At 30.1% G+C, this 19,399-nt stretch overlaps 1 protein-coding gene across 21 annotated transcripts in view; it reads left to right on the top strand.

Annotated features, from left to right (window-relative positions):
* LOC126758236 (small conductance calcium-activated potassium channel protein) overlaps positions 1–19,399 on the top strand; it is a 109,724-nt gene that overhangs the window by 77,224 nt on the left and 13,101 nt on the right. For 17 of the 21 annotated variants that reach the window (XM_050472383.1, XM_050472370.1, XM_050472369.1 and 14 more), the window contains 4 exons: positions 9,558–9,693; positions 12,839–12,949; positions 14,034–14,161; positions 17,891–17,960. In XM_050472383.1, the coding sequence (XP_050328340.1) occupies positions 9,558–9,693; positions 12,839–12,949; positions 14,034–14,161; positions 17,891–17,960 (445 nt within the window). Of the gene's footprint in view, positions 1–6,521; positions 6,658–9,557; positions 9,694–12,838; positions 12,950–14,033; positions 14,162–17,890; positions 17,961–19,399 lie in introns of all 21 variants that reach the window. The other 4 variants (XM_050472377.1, XM_050472371.1, XM_050472381.1 and 1 more) reach the window with 1 other exon arrangement.

Here is a 19,399-nt window from a genome sequence, read left to right as displayed (position 1 = left end):
GTCTTCGAAACAATGCTTTCCGACTGTCAGGTTGTCATGAAACATATTATTACTGGCGATTAGGCTTTGATCTATGCTTTCGACCCGGAAAATCGAATATCGTAGCAATAGTAAGCCGCAAACCCCATTAAATTAGGTCAAAAATCGAGGTTATATTGACAGTTTCTTCGATTATCGAGGTGTGGTGCACTCCAAATTCCTTCCGACCAGTCAAACTGTCAAAAAGGAAGACTATTTGAGTGCTATGTGCAGTTTGCGCTAAGCTATTCGTAAATAGAGCGAGGAGCAATGGGCCAAGAACTCTTGGTTTTTACAACACGATATACACCGTCGCTTACTGCATTGATTCTTCGTGAATTCTTCGCCAAATTTTCAACTAATATCATGCCGCAACCACCATATTCGCCTGATTTAGCTCCGTGTGACTTCTGGCTATTCAGCAAACTCAAACGAACACTCCGGGGAAACCGTTTTGAGTCAATTGAAGACATTAAACGTGAATCGCTACACGCATTGAAAACTATTCCGAAAATTGACTTTAACAACTGTTTCGACGATTGGCACAAGTGTATTGGGACTAAGGTGGATTACTTTGAGGGTTACCTCATAGATTTCGAAGAATAAATTAAGAATTTTAAAATTATGAACGAAATCTTATTATTTTTTACTCATAGTAGTATAAGCGTTAATAAAATATATTTACATAAAAAAACTGTCTACTATACATAGTATTATATAAAATTAAAAATTCATACAGATGTGTACATGTGTGACAAGTTATCAGCCGAGCCAAATGCCTGATGAATTTAAAAAAGTCTCTTGTAATGTGAAATTACATCGAAGCATTAAAAATGCCTGCTGAGAGACAACCGCTACTTCTTGTATAATTTCAGAACTTATGATGACATTTTAAGTTACCTAATTAGAGCGCCCATGTGAAAACATATTAAATAACTATTTGTGGAGCATAAATTCTAATGACAATTTCGTAAAGTCAATCCGTCTTGTATCTACCAATTTCTACAAATTTTTGAGTTGGATGACCTCATTCCCTAAGAAGGCTTCAAAATTTTTTCAACCAACTCGTAAGCAATATTTTTTTCAAGTTTACTAACCAATTCATCAATAACTGGAAGAAAAGCTTCTGTACGAAATTTGTTCCTCTTTGAAAGTTACAATGCCGATGCCTGAGAACCAAGTGGTAGAAAGTAAATTTGATGAAACTGACAACCCTCCTTAATACTTCAGGCCAATATCCAATATTTTGAGTGATCTATGTATTAATTTTTAACCTTTGAGATACAGCCAACTTAAAAAAAATAACAGGAAAAGTGTGAGCTCTTATTCAACAGCTGCGATTTTTTGTGTAATCTGTGGTTTCATTTTTAACCTTTGTGATTTATGCACATAACTTCAAAAAAAATAATAACAGGAACTTTTCACATCGTTTCCCGAATGGCGTTCAAAATAAATATTGCTATTTACTGTGGACAAACTCTATATTTCTCTCTTCTCTTGTTTATACTTGTAAATTTTCGAATATTATTCTAAATACAAGTAACAAGGATCGCTCAGCCCTGCCCTTAATTCGGCCTTGGTTACCAGCTTTCAACAATAGTCAAAGAAGAAAATTTCCCTCTTGGAAATTCTGGCGGAACTTTGACATTTAATTCCAAAGGCAAACGCTTTACAGAATAAACGAAAACTGTATAAATGCTTTATATGTAATTTCTCTAAATAAATAAATACACATAAATACATATATTAGATTTAGCATTCTGATTCGACTTGCACATTTATCCTAAAGTTTTATCTAAACATTATTAAGCAACAGATTAAAAAAAAAAAAAACACAAATAGTTTTTAAGCAGTATTTTTCTGGATAGCAATCGTCAGCTTTGGAAATTCTATGTCACATAATTTTATAAGTGTACATATGCATATATACATATACAAATACAAATAAAAGTAATTCAGAGACATGTTATAATTTTGATTTTAGCGACGTTGGCTCTACATACTATATATAGTATAAATAAATATAAATTCGTTTTAAGCGAATATAAACTACTTTCACACATTACACTGGCTTTTAGTTATTTTTTCAATATAACAGCATATCTTAAATAAATACCTGTGTATATTTAATGTATGTATGTATGTACGTTTTAAAAGTATTTGTGACAGTAATCTGCTTTGCTTGTGTTTATGATGTTCTCATTGAATCTACACTATCGTCTAATCGTACGAGTATGCTAATAATTGCATCTGATTTGTGTTAATGATAAAATATTAATTATTTGTATTAATACATAATAAACAATATTATCTAAGTGCGTGTATATGTATGTGCACACATGTATATACTATGTGCTCCGACTATTTTACACAGAAGATAAACTAAGACTCATGGGAAGCTAGCATTTCTGGGATCAAAAATAGGTATGTATTAGGTCTCATGATTGTAGCAAATGATATCGGAAACCTTTAACTAATGAATTAGAAATGTTCGCTCAATTATTAAAACTCGAAAAGATCCACTAATCCTAATAAAATATGAAAAACATAACGCTCAAAAAGTTCAATTTACCCAATTGTTGCACAGTACTGTTAATATACATATTACTACATGGATACTATATTGTATAGAGTTTAGACGACATAGCGCGTGTCAAACTACAGCATCTTGATCAATCTCATGTAACACGCATGTACTCTTTAGTGCAAAACAATTATAATGAAGGCACATAACCACGAGGAAGATGTTGAATCTCGAATAACTTAGTACATTTCGGCTATGAAAAGAGGTTTGATATTGAAATATGAGTTGCAATCGATAATACAAAATGAAAGTTTGAGAACAATTTCCCGTCTTTCTATTTTTTCATCTCTCTCCCTAATGTCTTTATAAGTTAATAAAAAATTGTCTACAAATACATATTTTTTCATACACTCTTTTCTATTGGGGTACTCACAACCCGTCGTAAAGCATCGTAAAATCGTAAAATTATAAATTTTTACACTTGTTTAAAAAATCTTTTGTTGGATTTCATACAAAAAAGAGTTTACACATTTACAATTCTCAATGCTATCGTTATAACTAATAACTTTATGAGACTTGTGAAAACCCTATCTATTAATTTTACGGACAATGTCGAAATATTTTCAATAACCTTTTTCATAGAACAATCACTCCTTAACAATCACTAGATTCGTTCAAATTTGAAAAACTTCCGTCTTAACTCTATTTCGTTATGTACCCGCAGAACGTCCGGACGCACGGAAAAAAGTGAAAATTAGGACAGTTATTCCTTCATCCCGCACCTACTATACTATAACGAAATAGATTTCAATTCAAGAAATTGAAATTCAATTTCTGTTTGCAAAATAGATTTCAAAATTTAAACAAATGGGTGTGGCCAGATATGATTGTTTGTCGAAAAATTTCGAAATCTAACAAAACAAAAATGCATCAAAAGCATTGATCAAAATACGTGTACATATTATGTATTCAGTTATTTGGTATTGTTAATAATCTTTGATATTTATTCAAGGGATTCAATGCGAGCGAAGCCGGGGGGAAAGCTAGTATAGTATAAAATGTTTTTAATGTAAGATTTTCTGCTACTTAAAATGTTGATTTTCTTTCAAAAACACACAAAAACACCCAATAGGTAGGTATGTATGTATGCAAATCTATATTTCTATATTTTGCTATTTAATTTGTTTATTATATTTAAAATATTTTGAACACAAGTAGAATGAAGAGAAGCATTGAAGTTGTAGTAAATGCTAATTATGGCTAATTCACATATAACTTTAGCTTCGCTTTGCGTCAGACTTGTGCTTTGACAGACATATTCGATGTTGCTTTTGCTAAAATTTGTTTACATGGAGGCCAAGAAACGCAACGACGATATAAAATTTAGACATCGCTACATATTTTCCTGCTGTCGAAAGCTGCAGTCGCCATTTTTAGAGATAAATACAGAAAACAAAGCGTTCATTCTGACATATGTTTTCTTCGCTCCGTTGTTAAATAATGTACTGTCAAGCAAAGCGAGATAAGTTTTATGGGAATCAGCCATGGTTCTACATTAAATTCGGTGACTTCGTGTCTGAGTAAACAACCAACCAACCAACTTATCAGTAAATATAAGTTATACATATGAAAGTATAGTATCGAACTAAATGAAATATTTTCACGTATACATTCAATATATACTAACAGTTTCCGATAAATGAAAATTATTTACTCAATTTACTTATTCTACATGAACCAACACGAACGAAATGACTATTTTTATGAAGAATTGACCTTTCAATCGCAACATTACTATTGAATTTGCAACATACGCTTTATTTGTTTTTTAAACCTGGATGTATTATATTTTACATTCTCTGGTTACATGTGTATAAAAATAATTAATTCTCTAATATATCTATGGTTTGTAATCGTGTTACTATATTTCATTCTATAAGCGTTGAAATCCGTACACAAGCGAGGTGTTATATTTGAAAAGAGAGTCATTAAGTTTTCTCATGGAAAGGCAAATAAGTTTGAAAATATTCTAAAAAAAAAAATCGTTCTTACAATAGCGAACAGTGAATAATATAATTAGGATAAACTTATTATAATAGAAGAGACACATTTATCGCCACGTAAATTGAACGAAATTGTAATGTCTCGATAAGCTTGAAAGAAAAGAAACAATCACAAATTTAGTATGCATAACAGGAATAATGGGATGCCCAACTCTCCTGTCACTGGAAATGTGAGAGCCGCTCACCTACCGAACTTTGACAGTTGACTGGATTGGGTAGGTTTTGATAATTGGAATTTGAAAAATTGAAATTATACCAAAAATATATGTGAAAGAAAATCGTTTCGTTTAAAATTTAAAACAATAAAAATCAAAGAAAATGCGAAATTTAAACATATTTCATGAAGCGTTTTGTAATTTGATGCATAATAGAAATCATTTTCTATTACAAATGATTAAAAACAGTCATTAATTGACAACTAACAGGCTTAATTCACCTTATTAAGTATTGAAAGATCGAAAGTCAGTTGTTTTAATATATCATAAAATCATGAAAAAAGGAATTAAGTGGTTTCGCCATATATTAAAAGTCCAATATGTAATAATTTGCAATCGTAATAAATGTTGGGCGTTTTAATTTAAATGCCCAAAAATTCTTATTTTGTTCGATATGGCCACAATGGAAAATGTTATAAAAAACGCTTATTTTGAGGCGCCCTCACACTGGAATAAGTTGGGCACCCCATTATTCCTGATGCATAAGTTGAATGCCTTGGCATAAAGTAACCGCTTTATTAAGAGTAAGTACCATATACTTGGAAATTAACCAAACCTTTCAAAAATCATTGCGTTCATCTTAACCTTACGGATGTGTTTGATATAAAATTAATAAGAAAATTTTAAAATCGTTTTTTTTATTTTAGTTTTTTGTTTTTGATTAAAAATCCTAGATTATCGCTTATACTTATAGAGCAAGTTAACGACTTTTAAACTTTTGTCGATGTAAATATCGTATCATGTAATTTAAATTGTGCTACGCTAAATTTTTAGAAGTGTGTCGTGAAAACAAAATTGCTTGGTTTCCGTTTAGTGTGTCTTTTTCGATTTTTCGATTTATTAATGCATTAATATGTATGTTTTTGAATTACTAAAATTAAGCATGGTAATTTTTCAGACACACGATTAAATACATACATTTAGTAAACATTAAAATTCATACACATTTACATTTCGCGATGACACACGCATTGGTATAGATGGAAAACAGTTATTTGGATTATTTTAATACGTATATATGTACGTTTACACGTTTATACATATATATGATATAAAAGAGCAATTATTAACAATAATGTGTTACATACATACATACATATAAGATCACATACATATCATGGCAAAATCTTTCTCATTTCAAAAAAATTAATATCCGTACATAAAATTAAAGTATTTAGCTAATCATTGACGCTATAGTTCATTCCTACATTTACTTAATACACAATTAAATTCAGACAAAACTGGCGGCACAACAGGCACAACAACATTTTAATTTTAACATACTGTTCCAACAAATTCTGACGTATTGAATGGTTTAGTAGATATTTTACTTGCAATATGTAAATGCCTTGGATGTAAACATTTACATACATATGTATGTAAGCCAATTTATATGAATGCCACGTACATTTCATTTTAAAATTTAATTGAACAATTCAAATCACATAGTTGCTTTTAATTGTATATTTAAATAAACCTTTTTGTTGTATTTAGTTTGTTGAAGCATTAGTCCACAATTTTTGTAAAAAGTTTAACAAAATTGATTTTCATGAAAAGAAAACGAAATATCTTCACATTTTCACAAACCTGTTTATTTGTTTGTACCACTTTTCACCTACCAACCACTACCACCACTACTTTACTACTACTGCTACTGCAAATACTATGCAACCAATCTACTGTGCGTTCGTATCACGAAAGATTCCACGACGAGGAGCACGCAAATTTGCTAAACTCCATGTGGCTAACAGCCATCACGTTCCTATGCGTGGGATATGGTGATATTGTACCAAACACCTATTGTGGACGCGGTATAACGCTTACATGTGGCATGGTGGTAAGTATTTTGGCAAACGTAACAAAACGTAAAAAATTCCCACATCTGCACCATAAGAACTGAAACCCAACAGAGACAATTTTTTTCAAATCACGGTAGTACCATCTTCGAACGATAATACGATAAATCTCAACCTAAACGTAGGGTATACATACATACATGTAAACAGCTCTTAATTGATATTATTAATATGTAAATAGTATGTATGCAAATTGGTAATGCAGTATATGCAGAAGTCGAGGTAACGGATCAGCAGTTGGTTGGTTGTTTAACGTCTATAGATACATAGTATATATATAACATGTACGTATATGTATGTACATAATAAGCGTTTGTATTAGTGTATGTATTTACAATTAACTGTATTTTAAGAACTTTTTGATATTTTGTATGTGATTTTCTCTGAACCTACATACATACATATGTATGTAAAGATACTTGAATCGTAGTTATTACTTGACTAAAGGCTTTTTGAGGATTGTCGTTTGAGAATGATATTGCATATACGCATCCTTTCGTTCGGACACTTATTCAAATTCATGCTAACATTTAACGGAAATAATATTATATTATTTGAAAGTATCGAAAGCTATTTTAATCTATGCTAATTATAAAATTTAAAACAAAAAGTCCAAAAGTCGGCATTAGAATTTTTTAAAAAATTTCGTGAAAGAATTATATCCACTCGCAAGTCAGAAAAAAGCGTGTTTTTTTTTTTTTATGGAAGAGACATTTTATTTAATAAATAAGAAAAGAAATGTAGATTAAAACGAGTATTTGATGGTGAAGAGCAAGTCACTGCCTAAAATTATATGAAATGCATTGAAAAATCTGATCCAAAAACCGAAAAATATTTATTATTATTATAGATAAATACAGGTAATGATCGCAGGACTAGCCAAAATATTGATTTTTGCGAAAACGGCGGCTTCAAAAAAAGTCGTTTTTTTGTGGAAAAATTAACACTTCAGAGTGGTTCAAAAAATCTTATTACTTCGATAATTTCCTGAGATATACATCAATATCGGGCACCGATTAATTACACTAAGCGAAAAATTTCTTACAAATATGACCAAATTTCCAAATTATTATCAAATAATTGTATGTACTTTCGATTCACATTCACAAGTGGACATAACCTCTGAAATCAATAAAGAGAACACTGCTTTATACTTTGCAATTTTCATTACTTTTCTTACTCTCTCTTGTGTCATTCATTCTTCTTAATTCCTTTCAATCACCTTTCATGAATTATGTGTATGTGTATATAAACAATATCAAGTAACTATCATATTCTGAATAAATCAACAAATTTGACAATTTTTATGCCAATATTTCATTTTTGGCAGCTTTCCAACCTTTATCGCACATTTCGATGACTGAGTGCATGGTTAATTTTGTAATTTTTTTGTTCATAATTAAATTTTCGAAATGTTATCACTAATCATGTAGCTTTGAAGAATCACCAAACAAAAATAACTTTGCTTTTGAAAAGCAACATAGGAGCTTAAACCACCATACCCACTTCTTACGTTTGAAATAAAGGGAATCATTAATTATGCATTTTTACTAAAAAAATTATATAGGTTTGCAAATATAAAAGTTTCAACCAGATCTATATAGTCAAAATATATAGAAAATTATACAAAATTTGGACCATAACATATTGAAATTATTTATTCTATTTTTAATATATAGACATTTAACGTCCCGTGTTCCACCGGGTATAATAATACATCAGCCACTTTTCGTCGGGTGTATGATGTGTGTTAAAATATTAGGGGGATTCTCTTGCTCTTGCAAGATTGCACGATGACAAAAAATGCAAAAATCCTATACCGAAATATGCAAGGGCACGAGAGAACCCATTGCAGAATCTGGTGATATATGAACAGCTGATTCGGCAAATTAATGTAAGTGGCTATTGTGCATGAATATTGTGAATTGGCGCACCTTTTGCATTCATTCTTAACAAAAGACTGTAACAAATCTTTATAATTTAAATAGACATTATAAAATCTATTTAAAACTTACCTTCCTCAACAATTTAATGGCGAAATATGCCTTTATGTAAAATGACAGCTAAAACAGGGTTGCAATTATATTTTTACCATAAATAAACATGGGTTTTGGTCTGATATATTTTACAACCATTGCAAATAATTTTCTGCGTGTGTTTGTTGTTGTGCCGTTGCACCAAGTAGAAAATTCTGCAATTCGTGCACCGCGTAAGGATTTTGCAAGAGCAAGAGAATAGCCTTATTGTATTCTAGACTCTACAATATACATATGTATATATGTACATATTTATATGCAAGGAAACGTATAGGTACTTGTTAATGACAAACAAGAGCTTCCAAATTCGATAGTGTTCACTGAGTTCAGATAAATGATTACTAGTCGGCGCTTCAAACAAGTTCTTAAATTAATCATTAATAAAATGACTAAACGTATATTAACTGACTAAATTAGGAGCAATTTGAGGCGCCTTTAAAAACTCTGATTTTAAAACGATGAAGTATGTACAATTTTTATTAAAAATTAATATTCGTGAAAAAGGCACCCGCGTTTACTTATATTTCAACAAATAGAAAGCATAAATTATGATGTGCACTAAGGTAATTTAATAAGATATGTATGTACATACATTCGTGAAAACCTCTCGATGAATACATATGTGCATATAATGTGTTTAATGTGGATATGTGCAAATATATACGTTGTGTATTTGTAACCTTTTAACACCATTTTATTAACGCATACTCGTACGAAAGCAGTTGCCTCACATTAAACATCAACTTAAAAAGTTATTGTATTTTTTCATATTTGCTTGAACATTTCGCACTGTTGCATACAGAAACAACCCTTTTTATGTGTGTGTGTATCTACAACCCGTACAGGTTTCATGACGAAGAACATGCAAATCTTTTGAATGCAATGTGGCTGATAGCAATAACATTTTTAAGTGTCGGTTTCGGTGATATTGTACCAAATACGTACTGTGGACGTGGTATTGCCGTCAGTACAGGAATAATGGTGAGTGCTGCAGCTTGCGACACGTACATGTTTGTACATACATAAGTAAAACATATGTACCATAAGTATACACCAAGGTATATTGTATAATTTACAAAACTTAACAATAAGTCAAAATATATACATATGTCGGCATACTAAATAGTAGTAAGTTCATACTATTGTAAGCAATCCAATTTGGAAGACTTCGAAATTACAAAATGAAAATTAAGTACTTTTTTACAATGATATCATTCGATATAAGATAAGAATTTCAATTGAATGTTGAACTAATTCGATTATATTATATTATTAAAATGGATTCATCTACATTTTTTTAAGTTTATTCAAACCGTTTTCTAAATTGTAAAAAAGTGATTATTTTCTAACGTAATGCGATTCGAATTGAGTTCCACACGCTATATGAAATCCATAAAAGATATAATTCTAATTAAGGGGCTATACCAGTGTGACGCATGAAAAATTAGGCGATTTTCGTGAATTTTTTTAAAAGAAAGTACTAGATTGAATGTTTCGACGTTCTATGGACGTAATAAAGTACATTTTTAGCTATATTAAATTTTTTTTTACAAAAATATTGAAAAATAACGGAATTATGTGCTGCCTGCGGAAGTGCCGAAAAAAAGTGCCTCAACTGCTGGCATGATTCCGGTCGAATGAGTAGCTGAAACAAAAAAATTCAAAATTTTTATTAAACTTAAATATATTTTCTTTACAATGAACTACGATCTTTGAAAAATATCAAAAATTAAGAAAATGGCGTAATTTTGAAAAAAAAAAAAATCGTTTTTTGACGAAAAAAATTGTCGTTTTTTAATGTCAAATTGACAATTTTCAACCAATCAAAAAGATCGTAGTCCATTGTATAGCAAATGTATTCAACTATACCCAGTTTTAATTTGAAGTCGATCGGTCAATTATATATGTTTGCACCTCTGAGCGGTCGCTGTTTAGAACGCTGCCATTCAAAAACTATTCAAGATACGACCTTGCCGATTTCACAGGATATTTTTGAATATATAAACTATCGAAAAAGCAAAAAAAAAAAAATTTTTTGAAAGTGTCACACTGGTATAGCCCCTAAATTGGTTTGTGTTGTATTTAACATTACATAAATAGAAAAAATTATTAAATGAAAATTTTTAGTAATCCATTTTTATAAGATATTTAATTTATATTCGGGGTACTGCATATTTTTTAACTGAAATTATTACTAATAGTAAACAAAAGTTTCGTTACAAACAACAAAAGTTACGCTTCAACTATTTTTTTCATAGTGACAAAAAAAAAACAGTATTTTTCCAAACGATTGATAATGAAATCTGTACTCATTAGATTATAATATTTCAAATTTAGAGATCTGTATATCTGATATCTGAGATTGTATATGTAGGTGAATAAAGCATTGAACTTGCCCGATTTAAACGTTCATATATTTTACTGGTGAATTAATGGACTAAAGAAATGTGTTTAACAATAATTGCTTTTTATTCCCATAATTCAATTTGTTGTTTAATGATAATTAAAATAAATTGTCCTAAACAGTCTCTAATGAAAATTCGTCTACAAAAACACTCGCCTCAATTCAGATAATATTATTATGTTATGTAGCTACTTATTACATATAATGCACTCTTTGAAAAAAATACGGGAAGTTTTATTGGATTACTGTGATCAAATTGAAAGGTGAATTTTGTCCATTTCATTTCGAACTTTCCAGTCAAAATATCACTTGGAAAAATCCTCCGTCGTGATGGCCATCAGAGCCTGCTTTGATTCAGCTTTTATATCCTCAATTGAGTTAAAGCGGTGTCCTCGGAGTGGTCATGTGAATTTGTTGTATAGCCAGAAGTTACGCGAAGAAAAATCAGACGAATGCGGTGGTTGCGGCAACGATATTAATTGAAAATGTGAAAAAATTGTGTTTTAACGCACTTTTTTGTTCAATAAATTCAGACATAGTAAAAATCGAAGAATTCACTTTTAGAGCCTCACAAAACGACGCGTATCTCAAATACTAATAAATATTTTGACGTGAAATTTAGAATAGATGTCACTAACAGTACTACCAACTTACAGAAAAAAGCATAAATTAAAAATTCAGCTTTCAAATTGATCACATGAGTACTTACATTTATAAATTACTAAATTGAATTATTATTGCTAAAAAAAAACTTTTGTATCAAATTTTTTTATTATTATTATTATTTTATTGTTTAAAACTCTTTATTCATGTTTCAAATTTAACTTAAATTTGTCTATTACTAATGTTCGCAAAATTAAAAAAAAAACTAATTCTTTTGACTAGATTGTTGTGATTGAAATATGTATAGAAAAACAGCATTTTTTTTGCATTCAATTGATATGAAATTATACTGTCCATGCATAATATTGTCAAATAATATCTAGGGAGAGTTTAATTACAGCGCATCAATTTTGAAATTAATGTTTTCGGAATTTCGAACATCCGTTATTATTCTGAACTATTTATATATAACGGTTTTGTTATTGTTGGTTATTATTTCGGGGTATATAAAAGCATATGTAAATTGCATAAATAAAATAAATAAGTTATAGTTCTTTCATTTAAGTTATTGTTGTAAGTCAGTTATTTGCTAAGCTTGGAAAGTCTGGAATTGGGAAGCTCAGTTTCATGTCATACTTGACTTCAAGGAACTAGCATGATATTAGTTGTGAGATTTTGTCGTTTCCTTTTTTTGCATCACACCAGTGATAAGGGTCCATCATAAAGATTGATTACAATTACATATATTCACGCTCGTTGTTCTTTCAAATTTTACGATGGTTCTTCACACAGCTTTAACACATTCTATATAAATAATTATTATAAGTGCTCAGATATGTAGTAGTAATAGTGATCAAGTACTTTATCTCAAGAGCTTAAATAAGACGAACTGCAAATAATATTATCAACTTCTGATGTGTAAAACAGAGCCGTAACATAAAATACAGATAATAAAATAGTATGTATTTAGGAAACGTCGGGTTGAGATTTAGAAAATGCTACGAAAATAACTGCCACTGATGTGTCAAAGCACCAGACAGATACCAAATATACATTTGGGACAATGTGTATATGTGCATAATACTTACATATTTAATAACACTTTATATCTAATTACAGGGTGCCGGTTGCACGGCCTTGCTTGTCGCGGTTGTTTCGAGAAAATTGGAGCTCACCCGGGCTGAAAAGCATGTTCACAACTTCATGATGGATACACAACTAACGAAAAGGGTATTCGAGAAAAGTTTTAGATATTCCTAAAAGTACAATACAAATCGTATTTTTATCTTCTTAAACTTTCATTTTTATTATATTTATGCAAATAACTCGTTTAATTAATAATCTTTTTCATAAGATAGTATTATAATTAACAGTTCTTTACATTTTAATTAGTCCAAATTAATTGAACATTATATTTTCTTTATCAAGCTTATTTATTTATATATTAAGTATATAAAGTTGTCTTTAAAATCAGAAATTCAACAACAAACGACATGAATGTGAACTTTAGGGCCAATTCTACATTTTGAGAATACAGTTTCCACTTAAATATTATATACTCACGTTTTCCGTGTATAGGAGTTTGAGTTTATACACAAGTAATCACTACCAATTCCTCACTGTTGAAATAACATAAAGCTTCCACTCAATATTTGATTGGAACTTAGTGATTTAATAAATTAACTTAAACGTTTCTTAAATCAAAATATTTTTTTAGAGCATAGTTGATGAATTAACTTATTCTGTTCTACAATTTACTTATGGATTTACTCGAGTCTAATTCCATAGCCCATCATCTGAAAAATAATTCTAAGATCACGTTTTATAATAACTCCATTTTTAAATGTATGTTAATAGAAATGTTTACGTATAAAACTCGTTTTTAAAACAGTTTGTGTTCGTAACTCATCCAACTTTGCTAAGCTTACTCTTAATATTCATCTAACGGCAATATTTTGGTGGCGTGGTATAATCTCTATATTATTCAATCAATCATTATTTTTACAATCTAAGAGAACATTTTAATAATTTACAATATAATTAGCCCAACACATTTATTTTAAAAATTATTGAAATAAAACAATAAATTAGATAAAAAAAAACTCTAATAAGTCGGAATTCCACATAAGTTAGTTTAGCAAAAACATATTTTATATAAAATTTACTCGATACAAGATTGATTTACTGCTATGTATATATCCATATTCTATATTAATGTATGTATGTATATAATAAAATGCACGTTATTCTAACATATTATATTGAAATTATTCATTAAAATTTATTCCATTTCTTCCTTGCGTCATAATTTTAGCTGAAAAATGCAGCGGCAAATGTTCTTCGTGAAACTTGGCTCATTTACAAACATACAAGACTAGTAAAACGGGTTAATCCCGGACGTGTAAGAACCCACCAAAGAAAGTTCCTTCTAGCTATATACGCGTGAGTATTCTAGAGAAACCTGTCTCACAATTTTTATGTGCAATGTACTCTGTGAAAGTCGTAATAGTTATTCAAAATTAAACATTGTACAAACAGACAATATTCCTCAATTTCTTCAGTGTCATTTGAGCACTGGCCAAACTTTATACTAATGTAATATTAATAATTTTGCTTTGCAAGTTTTTTGTCCCACCCAATAATCACCTCAAGCGACCCTCCACAAAAATTTCGAACTAATAATGTTTGCTTACAAGCATGTTATTTATAACATTTGGGCTAAAGCCCTTTTTATTTCAATACTAATTTAAATATAATGTGTTTTTCCATATACATACATTCACAATTCTCGCAATAATAAATGCATGTGTGTAAATTCCATTTTTGGCACCCCTATAATCATTCAGTGGCTATATCCACATTTGCATACGTGAACGTTAGTGTATGCTTTAGGAATTTCTAATACAATATTAATCAACCACATGGAAGGTGTTGAATATGCATATAAATATCAGTTCATGATTTAAAAAAGTTAATCTAAACTCGTTTTACTAGCCTGTAACTAGGTTGTAAAGCCCTGTTTACATAAAAATACACAAGCCATAAGACATGTATGGATCAGCTGTTAATAACATTTATGTAACAGTCGTTAATTTTCTAGAATTTCGTATCTCAAGCCAATATGATCACTTTGCTTCACACATTTACATACCCCTAGTTTTAGTAAAATTGTAAGTGTCTCTCTGCTTTCCCATTAACATTGTGTAAGCTTGTCGGTGTTGTTGGTGGACTTACACTAAAATGTAAACTCCAATTTTCACTTTGAATATTAATATCCATAATTTCGTTAGTGTTAAGATTGCAGAAGTCTCTACTTCTTCTTCTTTACCTCTCACACTTATCTCTCACAACAATATTTAAATATGTTGTGTGGTGGTTCTTCTAGAAACTACAGAAAGTATCCCCCGGTTTTAGTGGTCAACATGAGATTGAGATACGATTTTCTGCAATCTTAACGACGAAATTTATTTCTACTGCTTCGTATTTTTCAACAAATTTGTCCCAAAAATTAGAACAAGCATGTATACATGCAAATACATATATAGATGTACATATGTATGTATAAGGGTGCGTACATATTTAATGATTAAAAAGTTGTTTTAAGCTGAATACTTTCGTCGAAGCAAGGAACTGTAAGTGATGTACTTTAAGGTGATTGAATTTTATATTTCATCGTTCCATTGAAGTTTGGTGTTTTTAGCTTAGATTAAAATCGAATTATATTTAAGAAAATTTTTTGTCTGATTCACTTAAAGATTGAGTAAATCAATGGAAATTAGTTACCAATCTTTTTAAATAATTGCCTCTATATAGTTAAGCTATTCTCTTAAATACGTATAAGAAAGTTCAGTGTTCAAAATGTTTCGGCTATTTTATAGAATAAAATTTAGTGGAAAGAAGGAAGAACATTTCCGTTTCCCGTAGTATGTCGGATACACTTAAGCGCTTGATATTATTTGATATTTTAAGTAATCTTAACATGCATTATTAAGGACAAAACATTGTATAGCGCAACAACTTTCACAAATGTAGTGAAATTACAAAAAAGAAATATACGCCTGTTTTAAATAAGTAAATAAATGTGCCTAATTTAAATTTCAGCTAGAAGTCATATAAATTTCATGGTCGTTGATTGTTTCTAGTTACAACACTTAAGGTTTCCCCGACTCATAAACAAAAATTATTATGATATATACAAGTATTAAAAATAAATATTTTGTTCTTTAAACAAAAGTATAGGTAATTTTATATAAATTTAATATTTAATAATATGAAAGATATTTTTGTAATTGCTCTAAAACCATTTCTAAATATTAATTTTATAAATTTTAGCTATCCTCTTGAAAACACTGTTCTATAATAATCTTTTACATTAAAAACTAGGTATGGGGGTTCTAAAATTAAATTAGTTACTCAACGTCAGTTATAATCATTAACGGGGTTTTCCAATAAGAGTGAAATGATTAAAAAAAACACACTAATTGACTTCAAGACTTGTTTTGTAGGAACGAATTCGATGAAGCAAATTTTCGAGTTCTTTTTCCACTAGTATCAAGTAATATGTTATGAATAGCACGTTCACTATTGATTTCTAAAGCTTGAAGACAGTCTAGTTTATTGCTAAAGTCCAATGATTTCAAATAACCCCACAAGAAGTAGTCTAATGCTGTTAGGTCATACAAGTATATTCTTTAAATAATAGAATTTCTTGCAATAATTGGGTTGTTGTACATGCTGTGTGGCACTTGGCCCCAACTTGTTGAAACCAGATGTTGTCAACATCAACATTTTCCAATTGCGGGCAAAAATAGTTGGTTATAATTAATCTATACCGCTCTCCATTGACAGTAACAGTGTCACAGTGTCGCTTCATTTCGAAAGAAGTACGGACCGAACCAACCACACCAAACTGTCAATTTAGGTGAATATAATTGTTGTTCATGAATAATTTGTTGATTATCTTCGCACCGGAATCGTTAGTTTTGTTTTTTAACCGCACCACTTAGATGAAAATGAGCCACATCGGAGAAGATGATTTTCTTAAAAAAATCAGTATCATTTTTAAGTTGTTCCAAGGCAAAATCAAGCAATTCACGCCGTTTACTGTGGTCCAAAGGCTTCAGTTCTTGAATGAGAACAATTTTATACAAATGCAACCTCAAATCATTTCTCAAAATCCACCAGGTTGTGGTTTTAGATGGTCCCAATTCTTGAGAGCGTCTTGAAATCGTCAATTTGCGGTCTTCGCAACACTTGCTCGAACGGCAGCAATATTTTCATTACTTTGAGCAGCTCTTTGTGTTGTGGGCACTTGAACATTATGTAAAGAAAATGTACGCACAAAATTTTCAACTATTCGACGAATAGCGTGGACGATTATTACGACGATAAAATAGCAAAAGCGCACGAAAAATTCCAATTAGAGAACGATTATTTGATAATAAAATTGAACAATTTGTAAATTGTAAACATTACTGAATACAATTAAAAAAATTACAGATCACCACATATTAAAAGTAGCCGAAGTGACAATTAGAAATCAAATCATCCTTATTGGAAAACTGGCCCTGGCACTGGCACTGTCTTAGGATGACTTGGAAACACTTTATTAATAAATTTTAATCATATGTTAATTTTTTATGTACAAAGTGTTGAAGCGAAGAAAAAATTGAACACTCTATGTTCGTTACAATGTGCGGTTCTGCTGATTTTTTAATTTTTTAATTGTCATTCCGGCCCTTTTTAGTAGTGAAAGGAGACTCTTTCCGAAGACATAATTCTTCTTCGAAATTACGTAATGATTATTTACGCGAAATATTTATGACGAAATAAAATAAAAATGTTTCGTTAAATATGAAAACATGCAGAATTATAAATGAACCACTGCATTATTAAAGATTAATATTTTTTTATTAAATCACTGGAAATAAATATGCACATAATACGATTATTGATGTCCCAATGTTTCACGGACTTATAGCGCCTCATTTTCATTTTAATTTATATAAAGAAAGGAAAAAAATAGTTCCACAAAGGATTTTAACAAAGCAAAGTTTTTTCGACACCAAATTCAACTGCAATAAATTTAAATTTATATTAATCGTATATTACCTAAGTAAGTAGACAATTGTTTCGTCTAATGAATTTTTCGATTTTTCTGATGTCAAACAGGTTACGAAAGGTTAAAATGGATCAACGAAAACTAATGGATAATGCCAATACAATAACAGACATGGCGAAGGTAAGGGATGAAATAATTTACACTTGGTATTCATTACATTAAACATTAAATTATGATCCACTTACAATAATACATACATATATGGTATATATAATCAAAAATTTTAATTTTCAAATATTGGCACAGAGGTTACATTTGCATTGCTCATAGATATGTGTACATATGTAACTATCTTTAAACGAAGTAAGGCTATATATTTAGTTATTTTTTAATGCAGGTGTACTTAGTTTTCTTTCTATACTACCATAACTTCAACAATCGAATCTAAATAGACACAAAATTGGCATAGTATGTCTGTCCGTCCATAAGCGTCAGCAAGAATTATTTAAGTCCAGAAAACAATTGGAATGTTAACGATGTGAAACGTTTTTATAAGCAAATTTAATGGAATGCAGTAAATTCATTATTGTGGACTGACTGACCTGATGAACGCATGGGTTTTTTAATTTCTCGACTCTTCTGTGTCTTCGTCAGCAACTTCGTCAGCTTCTTCTTCGATATCCTGTGCAAAGATCAGCTTTAGTGAATGTATAACAATGCATCGCGTTCTCTATAGATGTGACTCCATTTTTCTTTGAAATTTTTAGTTTTTAATCAATTTGTTCTTAGTTGTTATTATCCCTGATCACAGCGACAATCGGTTTCTTTATAATTGTAAAGAAAGGAACTGCGGTAAAATGTTGAAACAATTTATGGAGTGTGTTTTTTATTCCCAAAAATATCCTTTTTAGGCTGTTATGTGCTCAATAACCAGAAATACTATAAAAATGTATGCAGGTTTGTGTGAAAAGTTAAAAACAGCCCCGTCAAGATGATATTTCAGTAGTCATATTTAAATTAATCTGAAATTTTTACTGAGATTTTGAAAGAGTTAAATATTTTAAATGAACAAAAGGAAGGGCAAAGTTCGAAACTCATACTATAAAAAGGATGAAAATCATATTTTCAAATACGTATACATATGTATCATTGGTTCCTAATGTACTATATATTATACAGAGAAGGCATCAGATGGAATTCAAAATAGCGTTATATTGGAAGAAGGCGTGGTTGTGAACCGATTTCACCTATAGTACATGTTTGGGATTTCATTGAAATCGGTCAGCTCCTGAGATATGGTTCTTGGTCCAAAACGCCCATTTTCAATTTTTAAAAAAAAGTTAAAAAGAGCTTCTGCAATTTCTTGTAAAATTTAGTGTTTCTGACGTTTTTTGTTAGTCGGTTAACGCACTTTTAGTGATTTTCAACATAACCTTTGTATGGGAGGTGGGCGTGGTTATTATCCGATTTCTTCCATTTAAAGAATGGAAATGCCTGAAGAAAAACTCTGTAGAGTTTTTTAATAGTTTTCGTACAGCTTTTACTGGAGTCTTTTTTGCGTTTTCTTGTGCCAAATTTCACTTTAATAGCTTCTCTTATGGAGCCAAGGAATACGTGTA

Source organism: Bactrocera neohumeralis, chromosome 5 (assembly GCF_024586455.1).
Source record: "Bactrocera neohumeralis isolate Rockhampton chromosome 5, APGP_CSIRO_Bneo_wtdbg2-racon-allhic-juicebox.fasta_v2, whole genome shotgun sequence".
Lineage (NCBI taxonomy): Eukaryota > Metazoa > Arthropoda > Insecta > Diptera > Tephritidae > Bactrocera > Bactrocera neohumeralis.
This window is presented reverse-complemented; position numbering and strand designations above follow the sequence as displayed.